This window comes from Lethenteron reissneri, chromosome 26 (genome assembly GCF_015708825.2).
Source record: "Lethenteron reissneri isolate LAM-NWPU_2019-01 chromosome 26, ASM1570882v1, whole genome shotgun sequence".
NCBI classification, from domain to species: Eukaryota; Metazoa; Chordata; class Hyperoartia; order Petromyzontiformes; family Petromyzontidae; genus Lethenteron; species Lethenteron reissneri.
This window is the reverse complement of record NC_083804.1, coordinates 20481484-20498497: the sequence shown is the minus strand read 5'-3', so window position 1 is coordinate 20498497 and position 17014 is coordinate 20481484. Positions and strand designations below refer to the sequence as shown.

General features: G+C 48.7%; 1 protein-coding gene across 1 annotated transcript; it reads right to left on the bottom strand.

Annotated features, from left to right (window-relative positions):
- Window positions 1-146: 146 nt before the first annotated feature.
- On the bottom strand, window positions 147-15280 carry DNAAF5 (dynein axonemal assembly factor 5). The gene is given in 14 exon segments (XM_061560498.1): window positions 147-1843; window positions 4552-4743; window positions 5187-5346; window positions 5769-5919; window positions 6345-6492; window positions 6786-6954; window positions 7992-8135; window positions 8386-8598; window positions 9347-9575; window positions 11266-11400; window positions 11862-11965; window positions 11967-11987; window positions 13028-13212; window positions 14624-15280. Coding segments are annotated over 14 exon segments (2643 nt in total). The 5' UTR covers window positions 15273-15280; the 3' UTR covers window positions 147-1700.
- Window positions 15281-17014: the final 1734 nt, after the last annotated feature.

Below are 17014 nucleotides of genomic sequence, written 5' to 3'. Positions count from 1 at the left end.
GGACCATCCATCCTGGACAATGCGCCGTTATCAAAGAGGTTTTTGGGTTAGATCGCGTAAATATAAATATTGTGTCGTTAAACCCACAAGCACCCGACCACAGCCAATTAGCAAGGTTTGCCACGTCAACAAACGTGCCAGTTTGTTACGAGTAAAGCACACCCGTGTGTTGGAGAGTAAACCCACGATACATATACAGTTCGTGTGCGAATTCGAGCACGAATTGTATTAAATTGGCACGTTTTGTTAACATGACAAATCTTACTAATTGGCTCTGGTCGGGTGGTGGCGGGTTTACCAGCACATTTATATTTACGCGACCTAACCCAAAAACCTCTATTATGGATACTGATCACGTAAGCTTACGTGTTAAACCGCATCAACGTTGACATTCCCCTCCTTCAAACCCACTGACGAGTGTAGTGAAGCATGGTTCAGTGACGTCCAAATCCGTACTTGCTGAAGTTCACTTTGACTAATCCACGAATTTTGGATTCCGTGCCCCGAGTTTAAACCCAAACGCGAAGAGCAAAAGCACAAACACTTCTCACAGTAAACGTTTATTTGTGAATTATTAAAAATGCAAACATAACTGCCACTTAGTAAATGACTGAGATGTCAAATATAACTGCAGATTCAGTCACGCACACCACGCTTAAAAAGTCAACTTCTATATTACATTCTTTCCATATAGCTTTACTTGCTGTTGTTGTTTTGCATTTGACCCCTTTGCAAAACTAATGTCTGTATTGCATTCGGGGCAGTGCAGCGCAATTAGTAAAACGAAAAATAAGAGGCACGTATTTCTTTTTCATTCTTTAAAAATAATTTAGGATGGATTGGAGTGTTCACTACTGAACCAGGCATTACATCGTTTAATTCCCATCTCAGGTGCACAGTACTATGCCAAAACTGTGAATAGGGCATGAAGCACTTTGCAATGCCAATCACATGGGCATGTAATAGAATGAAATCACTACCAATTTATAAATTCACACACAAAAAACACTCTCAATATAACAATAAGAGTAAGTCCTCTTTATAAAATAAGCATATTAACGGACTCCAAACTGCTTAATTACATGAAGTAGAATTGTTGACAACTGTTCTCATTCACTTGATATTCAAACGAATTGCAGAAGGGGACATGGCACAACAGAGCGATCAGCCACCAACGAGCAACCAACCTTTGCAACTGATGCCAATGTGCGTACAAGTGTTTGGGGGTGAGGACCAGGTGTATGGATGTGTTGGAAGGTGTTGTGGGCAGTGGTAGAGCAGCGATTCGCGCTCGGCGCTACGAACCCGATGGCTCGAGTTCAATTCCCGCTAGCGGCCACCACCAGTAACAATATGAACCGGTCCTGGGCCTCCTCCCCTAGGTCAACTCAGCCTCAAATGAGTACCTGGTGCAGTGTGTAAACATCGCCACTGGGGAGACAAAGGCGGTCGGGCGTGGTGTTGGCCACCCACCGCCTCATGTACCGTGCCGGCCTTCATAGGTGCTCGCTAACAGAACTTTTCCCAACAGTCTAAGGATATACCGGGGATCTATTTTGTGGGCAAGTGTGGAGACGTAGGCGCATACTGCTGTGCGATCAGATGTGTGTCGGCGTTTGGCTGTGCATGCAGGTGTAAAAGCAGTTGTGGGTCTGTGCAGACACAAAGCAAGGTGTGCGAGTGAGGGGCGAACGGCGCCGTCACGTGAAAGTGCAGTGCGGCAGGTGTTGCAGGTGTTGCACGAGGGCGTCGCAGTGCAGCGGCGAGCGGTGCTTGTGCTTCACGGCCTCCACCTCCTGCTGCAGCAGCTCCGGGCTCACGCGGCCGCCCTGCTTCAGCACGTCTGTGACCCACAAGCATGGCGGTCGTGAGAGGCCCACGGCCCAGCATGGCGATGAGAAAGGCCCAACGCCGGGCCACATACAGCATCATTATTGAGGGACTGTGTGTGGTTGTCTTACTGTGGTTTGGGACAGTTGTTGTTGTTTTGCTGCCTTGCCCAGGCTCACATTTATTGTTGAAAAAACAGCAGGAATGAATATTCTGGCGAATTGCCCGATGATGCTGGATGCAATTACCAGCGAAACGTCGTACTCAAAAATTGTTAATGTTGTGGTTTCACGCTTCAACACACCGGTGGGCTAAAGCAGTGAACTATTTGTCTTTTGTCAACGTGCCACTTTTTTGCTGAGTGGCCGTGTCGGGTGGTGGAGGGTTACGACACATTTATATATAACGCGATCTAACCCAAAGACGTTGATTATGAGGAATGAATATACTTTTTGCAATTTGTACTCATATATATATAGTACTCGACTTACGAACACAATTCATTCCTGAGACTCATTCATAAGTCGAATGGTCCCGTAAGTCGGAACACAAATAATGTACTGTTATTTAAATTCCACTCGCGCACACACTCACTCCAAGCATGAGGCCGACTCATTACATTTCGCGGAGGATCGCTCAGCTGAACAAAACAGTTCCACGGTTCAATTTGCAAGCGAGCGTTCGCGTTTTAAGACAATATTAAAAAAAGAGCTTCATAGCTCATCGGATTCCTCCAGTCTAAATAAAGATCGGTCTCGCACTACAACAATCCATCCAACTCCTGCACAGGAGCTCCATCTCGGCGGTGGATGATCTTTCAAGTGTTTACTCCTATAGCTACCACTCCGTCGTTAGTCTCGACGACTGGCCATCATCAATGCCCTGCCTAAGCTCACTTTTCTTTAGTCAATATTACTTCCAACATGTTCTCTAACCCAAGTGTTTCGCCAATGTCAGTGTGCATTGCATGTCAAGAGATGGAATTCTTGTCGGACATACTTTAAATATTGACTGATGTGTCATTTAAACCTACGAATCTTATTTAATTATGCCCTGAATGTGGCCGACTCATCTGCCGTGAAGCCTTATGTTCATGCATTACAGTGGATATGATCGAGTAACATAATTCATAGCTGTATTTTTTCACCTGAAGACGATTGCTTGTGTTGCGATCGAAACGTCGTGATATTTGTATTATTTTTCTATCTACGTGGCTTTACCGAAAGACCCATAGAATAAATGTTCAAAGTTCAGTTTACAATGAAGGCATCTGCATTTCTGACAGACTTAATCGAGTGATATTGAGGTCAATTTAGACAAAGCAGATTTTTCCACTCCATAGGACAATACTTAGTGCAATAATGAACAAAGAGTTAATGGTTATATCCACAATTATTGAAAAATATTAAATTCAAATTGCTCAACGTTCCTCTTAACGAGACACTGATGCAATAATGGCCAGCTGCCTGCTGTTGTAAAGCGAAGATTCATCGGTTGCGGAGCTCTGTTCTGCGTGGTTGGCATCAATGGTTTTGCTGTGTTTATACTTACTCCCATATTGTGATTGTTGTTTTTTGCCAAACATTCTGCGCATAAATTGCTAAATGGCAACACCAGCGTGAATGAATGTGTGCTTTGTTCTTCGGTGTTGAAAGCAGCTCATAATCTTTAGCGGCATTCCACGTTAAACCGCAGGACAGGCCAAAGCCTTAGACTAAATGCATATCGCAGTAATTCATGGTGAATGAATGAAGCTCCCTGTGCCAAGGCACAGATGAAAGTTGACAATCAATGGGAGGCTTTGTCGGGCCCCGACAAAAATCAAAACAGCCTGTTGTGTTTATGACTTTTCACTACCTCTTTACAAAAAGTGCAACACCAGCGACACAAAATATTTCGCTATGAAACTTACCATGGGTTTGCACGACCTCTAAATGCAAGGATATGAACAAGTGTGTTTGGTGGGAAACTATTGGTCACTAGCAGATGGCAGGACAGAAAATGTGTTTTGTCCAAGTACTCCAGAGGGAGTGGGAGAGTGGGAAAGTGAATAAGTGAGTAAACGTGCAGATGATACGTGGGTGGGTTAGGGAATGAGTGAGTGCATGAGAAAGCTAGTGAGTGAAGCGAGCATTATTGAGCAAGGAAGTGAAAGAATGGGTAGGCAAGCGAGCATGTGAGGGAGCGAGCATGAGTGCCAGTGAGCGAGTAAGGACATCAGTGAATGTGTGTGCGTAATTGATTGAGCGAGGCGAGTACATGAGAGTGAGTGAACACCTGTGTGAGTGAGCAAGCGAGTGAGAAAACACATGAGAGTGAGTGATTAAGCGCCTGCGCAAGTGAGAGTGAGCACAAGGGAGTGAGCAAGCAAATACATAAAGGTGAGTGATTAACCCTATCCCATTCTGATGACGTAAGTTTACTGGAAGAAAAAATAAAATATATTTATCGATACCGAGGCTCCCACAAGGCCATGCGGGAGGGTGTGGCATATTTTGGTGCCAGCTATCGTACAGTTGCGGCAATGTCACTATAGTTATCTGCGGTGGGTACAATGTCTTTAAAAAGAACGGCACACCTCTCTAAATGACATTAACGCTAAACAAGTGCGCGTCCCGAGATTCAGAGGTGAACGGGACACCCATCCTGAAACTTGCACAAGTCTCGAAATGGGAAAGGGTTTCGTGCATGAGCAAGGGAGCGAGTAAACGAGTGTCTCACCAAGCACGGCGGCCTGGATGCCGGCATCGGGGTCGTCGAGGTGCACGAGGAGTCCACGGTAGAGGAACTCGAGGTGGGCACGGTAGAGGCCCCGGTCGTAGTCGCCGCCCACGCAACCGAACCACGCCGAGAGGCAACGCGCGGCTGCAATTCGCACCTCGTCCGAAGCGTCATCCAGGCGCTTCAGCACCTCTAAGTTGACAACACAGACGCAAAGATACCCCCGCCTGTATAGTCTTGAATAGACTGTTGGGGCAGGTGCTGTTAAGCAAATCCAGGTCGCTGGGCATAGTGCGCAATGTGCTTACCATTACACCACCACTATCCACGTAAACATATATTTACATGCTCACAAAACCTGGAGGGCAAAATCAACCGTGGGAAAATGTGCCACATGTCTATTGGGAAGCATGCCACATGTAGTTGTCATTCCCGTATCATGCAAGCAGCACCCCTTATTAATTTCCAACCCCAAGCTGTGGATTACAGGTGTGCACCTACAAAACACTGCGACACCTGACCCACTTGACCCACTTGATAGTAAACACATTTAACGTCTCGCCCAAGCGGGGCTAGTTGGTTGGCGATTGCGCCAACCCATCCTTACTCCTCCGGCCAATCGTGGCCACGCCGACCTGGGTATATTTTGTTGAGGGCGTCAGCGTCGCAGCCCTTCTCGCTCAGCAGTTGCAGCAGAATGCGCAGTGCGCGGCAAGCGAGCAGCCGCGACGTCTTGGAGTCCTCATCCAGCACCGCCACCGCCTGGGGCAGCAGCTCGCCACTAACGGCGCTCGCCTGCACGCGCACGGGAGACCAGGGGCGCACCTTCGTCGGCACCGTGCGGAAGTGCGTGCATGGAAGTGGGTGCATGGGGAAGTGGGTGGGCGGGGAAGTGGGTGGGCGGGGGAGTGGTTCGGTGAGTGACTGGGTAGGTGGGTGAGTGGGTGAGCGAGTGGAGGCATCGGGTGGGATGACCTGGGTCCGGCGAGCCTGCTGGGCTGATATGACGGGACACAGTGAGCACTGCGCCAACACGGAGTCAATGTCATCTTGTCATCGTTGATCATTCTCAACATCATCTTTCATCGCTTCATCCACCATCATCATTCATCAATAGTAGTAATAGCAGCAGCATCAGCTTCATCAGCAGCTGCTCCCTGCTTTGCCACTCACTCGCCTGCTTTGCCACCCACTCGCCTGCCCTGCCACCCACTCACCTGCTCTGGGGTGACCATGCCTCCATGCAGCAGGGCCCACAGGCAAGACACGGCCGTGGTGCGGATGGCCGCGGCCGTGCGGCCTGCGTGCCACACCAGGTTTGGAACTATCATCTCCTTGATGAGCTCCTGCAGGAACCCAGCGAACTGCCTGCAGCACATGAAGGAACTTGCATTAACAAATGGCATTAAAAACGCTTTCCAGCGAAGGGGCATGGCAGCTGCAATTGGAGGCTTCGTCATTAGTGATGCATAGTACCACAACAAAAAACACACACAATGATTGACTCATTGATTCAAATTAAGTTTTCATATTCACAATACATGCATCAAATCACGCGTGAAAATAACAAAATATGACAAATTCTTGAATCAAATCGTGGTAATTCATCCAACTGAGGGGAGGGTGAATTGCTACATACCTGCCTGCTACCCTACATGTCAACTGTTTTACTGGCTTCACCCTTTGTTAAAGCACTGCCCGATGAGGCTGTATCATACAGGTGCCAATTCAACGGCAGTTATTAAACCCTCTGCATATAGACTGTGTGCATAAGGACTCTCGTGTAAACTCACCCCTGTGAGTTCACAGTCTCCTGTGCATTTAGCAGCAGTTTCGAGAGGACAGCAAACACCTTCAGTCTCAGCTCTGGCTCCTTGTTGGACTGCAGGAGGTCTCGGAATATCGGCATTACCTCTGGCAGGAATTCACCGACCATAGGACCTGTTCAAAAAGACAGATGGCAAGTGGTAAAACTATTGGCAGGTCTTTGGGCTCACACACCCTCCATTCTGTCTGATCTTAATATTTATTCATAATTTGCTCGTGTGGCCCACACTCCAAGTTGTCAATCCTCTTGTTCTCTTTCCAAATAACATCAAGAGGGTTATTTGGCCGACATGGCATGGCGAGGTCCTCATCCAGCAGGCGGATCGACAAAAGGTCTGTAAGTCCACAATCATCACTATCATTTTAATTTCCGTCATCATCATCATCATCAGTCGTTTTCATCTCACCAGCTTGGAAGAGCAAGGTGTCAAAGATGAGCCGCTCCACAGCATGGCTCGTCCACTGCTGGCTCGAGCCACCGAGCCACGCGAGCAGCGGCCGCATGTGCGCACGTAGGAGCGCGGCAGGGCCCTCGAAGCCTGCAGCGGTCGTGAGGCCACGCGTTGCTTCCTGCACCTGCAGCGGGCAAGGAGGACCCGCCTCACCTTTGAACCACCACTCCCCACCCCCCCCCCCAACGTCTCGACGTCCATTCACTCTTCTTGGTTCTTTCGGTAAAGTCACGTAGAAGGAAAATAATAAAATAATAAAAATAAAACATAGTAAAATAATTCTCACGACGTTTCGGCCACAACGCAAGCAGCCGTCTTCAGGTGGAGAACAAGTCTCTCGAGAAGGCATTCAGACTCTGCCTTCTCGACAGACCTATTCTCCACCTGAAGATGGCTGCTTGCGTTGTGGCCGAAACGTCGTGAGAATTATTTTATTATTTTATTATTTTCCTTCTACGTGACTTTACCGAAAGAACCAAGAAGATGAATCCCTGCAGGCACGAAAGCTTTAAATCGAAATTTAGTCCATTCACTCCGTTGTTCACTCGTCCATTCATCCCACTCCCTTATCTGGAGTGCCACGGTGGCGAGATGTTAACTACCTTGCCTGATGTACAGGAGGTCGTGGGTTCGATTCCGATCCTGACGCCTGCATATTTGTGGAGTTTGCGTGTCTCTCTCCCTGTGGTTGTATGAATTTTTCTTCAGGTCCTCCAGTTTTTCCATCCGCATTTAGAAACATACATTGAGAGTATTTCGTTGTTATAAATTTACATGTCATAAGCCACTTCGTTGAGCTATCATTTGTGGCCAGGACGCTTCTGAAAAATAGCTATACAGCTCAGTGGGCCTTACCTGGTAAAATAAATTTTTTTAGTTTAAATAGTTTTATTTATATGTTGGGGAAGACGTTACCAAAAACATAAATGGCTGTTAGATTATAGACGCATACCTAGAGCGGTGTGGAGTGAATTTGATTCCCACCCATGGCTGACATTAGTGGCGAATGATATCTCAACTCGTCCTGGGTGCCCAACTACACCAACCTGCAATAACGAGCATAGTGACATTTTGTCACTATAGCCCCCATGACATGTGGGGGGGGGGGCCTCTTATCCAGCAGTGTATTTTTGACCAAGGATTGTATACGAGAGTACACACCTGTGCTTGGAGGCTGGACTCTCCGCACAGAGCGGAGCTGCTGAGCAGTAGCTGCAGAAGTTGGAAGGTGACGTTGCGACACTGCTCCCCACACGTGGACACCAGCGCCTGTACACACGTCACCAGCTCCTGGTGGTACACGACCTGTGGTGCAGTCAAGACAAAGACACAGATCCCTTGTGTAGCCTTGACAGACCGGACTCGATCCCACCCTTTCACAAACTGGCGTGGTAAAGTACGGTCAAACAACTCCCATGACCGACATGGTGACAGGAGGCCTTCATCCAGCAGAGGGCTATAAATCATCACACTTATAAGTGTAATAATATAATGATTACGCGCGATTAAAACCCAGCTGACGGCATGCGTCGGGGTGGGGGGGGGGGGGGCTCACCTTTTCGGATGCCTGCGCCACGTCAGGGTGCGCCAGTGCGTCTGCGATGGAGGCCACGTGTGGTGCCAGCAGCTCGGCAGAGGAGCCACGTATGAACGCGGAGATCGGCGCAAGGTGGCTTGGCGAAGGCGAGCGGTGCAGCGCCGGTAGGGCGAGCTTGCAGAACACCTCCGGGTTCACGAAAGCGCCCAGCAGCTCCGCCGAACGCACGGCCTGCATGCCCGCACCCAGCTCACTTGCTTTATACGCGGAGTGTTTTTAAATCTGTACGTAGGGTTTTCATTTACATATCAATTGTTATAAATAGGATTTTTCCCTCTGTGTGATTATGGATATACATTTTTTTACAGTGATATGAGATGCAATTAGCATGACTCATGCTATAAAAAATACAATTCTAATTCTGCTGATGTAGTTTTCCTTTATTGAACTGATTAATGGCTGTAAATACTTATTAATACAGTATTCCCTCGTTATTCACGAACTTGCTATCCGCGATCTTGGCTCTCCGTGATTTGCATCTGGAACTCTACACGACTGCATCGAGAGAGAAAGTCAAGAGATAAATGTGATGCGAGAGAATGTGATGACAAAAAGTAATGAGGTAAAGAGATGAGAAAAAAGTGATGAGAGAGAAAGCTTAATTTTGTATTTAAGGTAATTCATTAGCTCCGGAACGTATCCCTGGCAAATAACGAGGTATTACTCTATTATTTCAATATCAACGGTATGCACGTTGAACTTCTTTCGTACCCTACGAAGACAACAGTGCTAATCGGAGGTGCGGCGGAAGGACAACAAACTAAATACAAAAAGGAGTTGTAAAGAAATGAGTTTTAAATCTAGATTATTTAAAAGTGACCAGCTCCAGTGGCTTCCTAATATTGAAAGAAAGAGCGTTCCAGATGGCCGCAGATGCGCATCTTGAAAGCACGTAACGCAGCGACCATCTTCGCCTTACGTTATTCACTACTTGTGGCTCATCGTCGGCGCAGGCTCGGTGCAGCGTGGCGACCAGTAGCTCAGCGTGCTGCGTCGCGTGATCCTCGGCGTGCACCATCAGCCACACGAGGAGCTGCGACGCCTTGGTACGCGTGCCCACCACCCAGTCGCCGGCGTCGCGTGCCACCGCCGGCAGCACCCGCGACAGGTTGCGCTGCACCAGCTCTCGGCAGCCCAGGCACGGTCCGCTCCACTTCAGAATCAGAATGGGAACAGTTTATTTATCCTGGAGGAATCCGATGAGCTATAAAGCTCTTTTTCACAGATATTCAGTAGGGATAGGTAACAACGTTACAACAACAAAACTATGCAAAAAACACAATAGTGATTTAAAGCTTTCGTGACTGCAGGGATTCATCTTCTTGATTCTTTCGGTAAAGTCACGTAGAAGGGAAATAATAAAATAATAAAAATAAAACATAATAAAATAAAATTCTCACGACGTTTCGGCCACAATGCAAGCAGCCGTCCTCAGGTGAATAATAGGGCTGTCGGAAAGACAGCGTCCGAATGAACACCACCAAGCTTGGCAGCGTATATTTAAGCTGGGTTAGAGGAGGAGGGCGCCTTGACAAAGGAATTTACATATCAACAGAGGAATTTAGCATATTATGGAAAATGCAGATATGGGATTAGTCACTACTTGTGGAATGTGTAGGTAATATGACTTTGAGACCCCCCCTACTACCGAAAGAACCAAGAAGACAATAATGGTGCAAAGGACAGCAAAGGCAAACAAATCACCCAAAAACATACAAATAAAACTGAAACCATCCCCATCCTACCAGGCAAAGCCCACTGAGGTATTAACTTATTTTTCAGAAGCAACCAGGCCACAAATGACAGCTCGACCAAAAGACACGTTTGGCTGAGCGGAGTGAGGATATGAAACAAAATGAACGAACTGCCCATTCAGTTAGTCTCTCTCTGCTGCTAGTCAACCTACATTCGATGGGGCGCTGGGTGGGGGTTGCTTCTTTTTCGGAGGACACGATTGGTGGATTACACACCCCGCACCTTTGAATAGCACGGTTGGCTATGTATAGTGCGAAAGAAGCTCAACATACATACTCGTGACAGCCCCAAGCCCACCCAGACTATGAGGTGACCAACTTTTTATGTATTGACAATTGTTTTCCTTTTGCAGGTTTTTTTTCTTCCAAGGACACAAGTGCATCACAATATGCAATACACTCCTTAAAAGTCTTCATATATACTCAGGATTTGTTTCCCAGGCTGTCGACCATGAGGCTGATGCTTTGTTTAAACTTAGTCAGGAGCATCAAAGCACCCAAGTCATGCCACTGTAGTGACATTAAATTTGAATGCACAGAGGTGTCAAAGTGACATGAGGAGAGTGCTATAATCTAATCTTAAGGAAGCCTAACAAATGCTAATGAAGCTTTAAACTCGTGAACATACAGCATAGGCATGTCCTCTGGAATTTCCCTTCCCCCAGTCATTCGTGCTGTCAACTCCCTGTCCCTGTTCAAGTCCAGGCTTAAATCCTCTATCTCCCGCTGCCTATGACTGACTGCATCTTTCTCTAAATAATTTCGTCCTTCTCCCACACCTCCGATTAGCACTGTTGGCTATGTACGGTGGGAAAGACGTTCAAAATACATACATATATATGTAACCGATGTATTGTAAGGTATGAACTATTCATTTTATTTATTTGTGTAATCTTTCCAAGGGCGATACAATTATGAGACCCTAACATATGCTGAGAATGATTTGCCACTGCTATCAACAACTGGGTTAAGTGACTACCGGTATCCTTAAACCCAGAATCTCCGCCATTTCTCCTGGAACGGCACAAGCTATGAACTCTGCTTAGCACTTAAGGCGTGTTGGATCACAACTCCTGTCAAAGACTGTGAGGAGCTCTAACCTCCTGCTGGGTAGAGGGATGATGGAGGAAACTCAAAATCCATCTTGTCTTTGAGGTCCTCCTCATTCTCGTGCTCCCACTGCTTCCCGACTCTCTTCCAGTATTCGGTCGCAGAGTTTCTGTAAATATAACCGCAAGCAAACATGCAGGCGTGTCCAGCACACACGCGTATACACAAAGATCACTTTAACGCCATGTAGACTGTTGTGGCAAAAGCTATTAGCAGGCACCTACGAAAGCCGGCACGGCAGCAGCCAAAACTACACCATTTGTCCCCCTAGTCTTGATGTGTACACACTGCAACACGGACTCATTTAAGGCTGAGTTATCCTAGGGGAGGCCTAGTTCTGATATCAAGTCGCCGGGTTCGTGCCGCAGCGTGCATACCACTGCTCCTGCTGCTACTCATGATGGTGATTATGACAATGCTGATGATGATAATAACAATGATGATTAGCAGTTCACATGACATAATTCCAACATGCCCAACTGTAAACCAAGGTTTTCCAATGGTTGTATTTTTGCAAGAAAAAAGCAGAACTGAACAGGGAAATCGAGAATTCGAATGAGCAGCACTAACCGTACATCAGGCATCTCGTCACTCAGGCTGCTCAGCAGCAGCGGGATAAGCTTGTGGAAGAATGAGTAGCGGTCGGGCAGCTCCAGCAACCAGGTCCCCACCACAGTCCGTCACCGCCTGGCGTACCTGTATGATTTGTCACAAGTATGTGTGGCTAATGCAGACTTGATGCCTTGCAAAAGGTATCTATTTGGTGTTTGAACATCTTAACACCTGTTTTATTGGCAGAAAGGGTACAACCTATTCTTATTTTTCATCATCTTGGATACTGGCAAAAGGTCCCATAGATAAAACTAAACACAACAAGCAGTTTTAAAGAAATGCGTTTTCAACCTAGATTTAAAAGTGCATAGCTTCGGTGGATTCCTAATAATGGAAGGAAGAGCGTTCCAGACGGCCGCAGAAGCGCATCTGAAAGCGCGTGATGCGGTGACCGTCTTTGTTCGATGGTTATCCAAAAGCCGCTTCGAGGATGACCAGAATTAACGTGATGGTTTATGCTTCTTGATGAGATCCGAAAGCTATTGTGATTCATCTTCTTGGTTCTTTCGGTAATAAAATAATAAAAATAAAACATAATAAAATTTTATTATGTTTTATTTTTATTATTTTATTACTTCCCTTCTACGTGACTTTAAATAAAACATAATAAAATTTTATTATGTTTTATTTTTATTATTTTATTACTTCCCTTCTACGTGACTTTACCGAAAGAACCAAGAAGATGAATCCCTGCAGTCACGAAAGCTTTAAATCAAAATTTAACTATTGTGATTCATTTGTGGCAAGCACTTTGTGTCCAATGAGTGCGACCTTATAATGTGTTCGTTCGGCAACCTATGACTGCAACACCATCCCCAAAACCTTGAGTCACAATCCTCTGACTTCACATCATTATCTGTCCTGAAGAACTGCCACTGCCCAAAACAATTCGGCTGCTTTACATTCCAGTCAATGTGTACCCATGCCCAAACGATGAAGCGGCTGTGATCAAATGCGCTTGTGTTTTTTGCACCAGTCGTAGAAATTCCACAATCCTATAGCAGGATTAAATACAGGTAAATCCATACGGAAACCACCGTGTTATCTTGCCACACAGGCCAACCAAAGCTCAACACGTGTCCCGGTTGAGCCTCCCTAGAAACCGGTGGTAGCCGTATGCCTACCGTGGAGGCGTCGTCGAAGAGGCGCTGCGCGAGGTGGGGCAGTGCGTCGTTCACGGACTTGTTATTGCCGTAGCGCACAACGGCGCCTGTTGTGAGCACGGCGGCAACGCGCACGCGCGAGTGCTGGTGCGTCAGCGTCTGCATCAGCGGCTTGATCAGCTGCTCCGAGTACATGTGGAAGTGCTCTGCGTTGGGGAAGGCGGCAGCGAGGGAGGTTGGAGGAGGAGAGTGAGGAGGAGGCACAGGCATAGCAACTTAAGTGGTGAACATGACCAGTTTATATTGATGCCGTTTATTAAGGTGGGCTAGATTCGGGCCGAAATGTAAGTGAGCTCATTGTTGAGCCAGTTAGTATGTACTGCATAGATAGGGTTGACAGTTCGACTCCCACAACAGTTCAATGTCTGTAGTTAAGTGACGTGCTTTGCAAAAATTCTGCAAGCCACTGTACTCGCGTCACGCCACCAGACACGAATATTCATACAGCCCTTTTGCCAACCTACGGCGAGAGATGGAGGTTGTGGTTAATGCCGGCTTGATTCCTTGCAAAAAGGTTTCTATATGGTGTTTGGACATCTTAACACCTGTTTTATTGCCAGAAAGGGTAAAACCTATTCTTACTTTTTCATACTTTGATACTGACAAAAAGGTCCCATTTTGCATTCTTCACCAGTTGGTAGGTGCTGATTGGTGAAGTCTGGCGGTTTAGACAGTACAATGGATTTTGTTGCACCGCCCTCTGCTGCCCATAACGTAGCTCTGCGGCATTCCACTTTTATGAACTGTATTGTGGTAACCGATTATAACACTATCCAGGCCTAAACCTGCTTAGCTGTCGAGATCTGACGAGATCGTGCGCATTCTGGGTGATTTGGTCAGAGGCCAAACTAAGAACCCTAAATTCCCTGTCATTATATGTCAGTGCCTCAGCCCCTCTCTCCGTGTCCGTCTCCCTGTATGTCTCCTTGTGTGTCTCTATAGGCATGCCTCTCTCTCTCGCCGTCTGTCATTCTCGACCGCGTCAATGTTTCTGGCGTCGCCTCTTTCGCCACATTCACACCTGACCCACGTCCCTACGATCCACGTGTCGATACCACACCGAGTACGATGCACCGACAATCAATCCACCGCTCTCCACTCGTCACCTACCCAGGCCCGTGTCCCGTGGCGGCGCTAGACGGCAGGGACACGAAGCCCCAAGCGACTAAAGGAGCCCCGAATTCATATAATCCTGACGAGCAATCCAATAAAAAAGTCTCAAAAGCGCCAATCAACTTTAAAACAAATTAATCTCTCATATTTAACTCGTCCGCAGCTCTCCTCTCACACCCCTGTCTCTAGTCTGCATCTCTCCCTTTCCACGATATTTGTCTCACCGATTAGCACGGCCGGCCCTCGTACGGTGCGAAAGAAGTTCAACAAACATACATCCGCATCTCATTTAAATGCACACCGTCTATATCGTGTCCACATTTCTCTTATCACCCTTGCCTATATCTCTTCTGTCATCTCACGAGGGACTTTATAGAAAGGGAGGAGGAGGTAGATGGAGGGCGGGGTGGGGTGCCCAATTGGCCGTCTCCCATCGCTCCATACCGGGCAGGCTCGCAGCGAGCTGGGAGGCGAAGCGGCAACTTTCCTTCTTCACTTCGGGGAAAGGGTCCACGATGCAGCTCTTCAGCGCCCGCACCAACTCCTCCCCGTGCGGCGTCACCGCCGCGGGATCGCAGCGGCTCACGGCGAGTGACAGCAGCCGCACCAGGGTCAGGCGCAGCTCTTCGGAGGGCTCCCCACCACCACCACCGGCACCACCGGCACCGACAGCCAATCGCCCAACCACCGCCGCGACCACGTAAGGCAGCGCTTCCTCGGGCCGCGAAGTGGCGCCCAGGCACCCGGCGAGGAGGCGCGCCGCCACCTCGCGACAGGACTCGGCCTGGTCCCGCACGAGGCAGCGGAGCGCGGGGCGCAGGAGCGAAGCGTCCAACGCCGCCCGCACGGCGCCGCCCGACAGCGGACGCTCGCGTCCCAGGGTCTCCCGCACCAGGGCCTCGAGTGCGCGCCGCCTCGCCGGGCGGCTCTCGTCGCCGAGCGCGTTCAGGTGGCGAGCGAGGCTCCGCGAGAGGCTGGCGGCCACCGCCTCGTCGTCTTCTTCCGCTTCATCGTTGTTGTTGTTGTGTTTGCTCTCGTTGTTGCTGATGTTGTTGATGTCCTCATGGCGTTGGGGTTCCACGGGCGCCGCCATTGCTCGAGTGTGGCTGGGTGGGTGGGGGGCGGTGTTGGTGGTGGGGGGGGTCGTTGCCGTGGCGACCGAGGCACCAGGCCACGTGACCGCAACGTGAGCGCGCGCGCGATGAATGAGACGCGGGCGGGAGAGAAAAAGCGCCCCCCGCCCCGCCCCTCATCTTGCGACACCCGGAGTCTGTCGCCCAACCACGGGGCGCCGTTGCGGTCACGTGGATGGTAGGCAGCCAATGGGACGAGTTGGGTGCGGGGGGGGCGTGGTAGTAAGATGGCGAGTTTATAACCCCCCCCCCACCAACCCCCCACCACCCCCAACAACTACCGCCATTCGCCACTAAGTGGCGGTGACGTCACCTCGACGCTTGTGCCAGGCTAGGTGCACCTTGAGGCCACGTGAGGTGTCGAACGCCCGCTGCTGTCAGGAGGTCACGGGGCAGACCCAGGTGCCATTGGTTGTGGCTGACTGAGATGAGTGGCTGATGCGCCACCTGTGCCCCCCCCCTCACTGCATGGAGCGGTGTTGCTATGGAGACTGGGCGCACCCCCACCCCCACCAACCCCCCCCTCCCTCTCCACAAACGTGCGCTCGGGTGCCAATGAAGTTAGGGGCCGTCCATAAATGACGTCACGCGATTTTGGACGATTTTTGACCCCACTTGTCACACGGCGTCACAAAGTCAGACCCCCACTCAAATATGACGTCACAAAGCTTTGCCCCCCCCCCCCCAAAAATAAAACATGCTTCAAATCGCTTTAAACTATTGTCATTGTAGTGTGTATTTAATGTGGCGCTGCACTCTGATGTTGGAGAAAACATTATAAAAGTCAATTCAATTAAGCAGAACGTGTTGTCTATATTGATTTAAAGTTGCGCATTATGATGTGACGTCACATTTCTCAACCCCCCCCCCCCCCGTCGTCACAAATGTCTGACCCCCCCCGCAGGTGCGTGACGTCTTTTATGGACGGCCCCTTATAAAAAAAAAGTGGTAATACGCAAATAGATCGGATTATAAGACGTGCACCCCCCCCTCCTCCACCCAACTTTTGCGTTGAAGTACTGGAGATAAAGTGTACCTAACATATTTTTTGAAAGTAAGATTTATTTAAAGCAGAAATTCATGTGCAAAGGGAAAACATTTTTTTTGGGTCAATTGATTGTGGGGAGGGGTCACAATACATCTGGGACCACCCTGGACATCAGTTATCATCCACATGGTCGATACACTGCAGGATGAAAAGCCGAGCCCGTCTCGTCGCCATACCTCGTGATACGGCAATGCCAAAATGCATCTCGCTCCCATTATCGTGATGGTTTCTTCTCGGGGTGATCTTCGCTTTGGGCTCATATACTTGTAAATCTAATACTGGTAGGAACCTCCTGGTTACACCAACCCACAGGGGATTATTGTGTCCGTCGTGCAGGGAGGGGCTGGGTGGGGAGGGGCTGGTCACCCCGGGGTGCCCTTATAAAACTCAACGTTTAACCTACTCACGCCAGCTTGTGCCCGCCCCTCAGTCGGCTATATTTGCGGAATACACCACGCCGCCGTTGACCCTGGCCATTGACCGAGCAATCTACCGTTCCTACCAGCTCCCTCCGCAGGAATGTGTTCCATCTCAAGATTTCTTAAGAGGGGGGTTTTCTACCATTTTACTACAAGCATTGCGTCAGATACTCAACTGTCAAACACTGGACCACCATACCTGCCTCATGAAAAGGCATTCGAGCCAATGCAGACC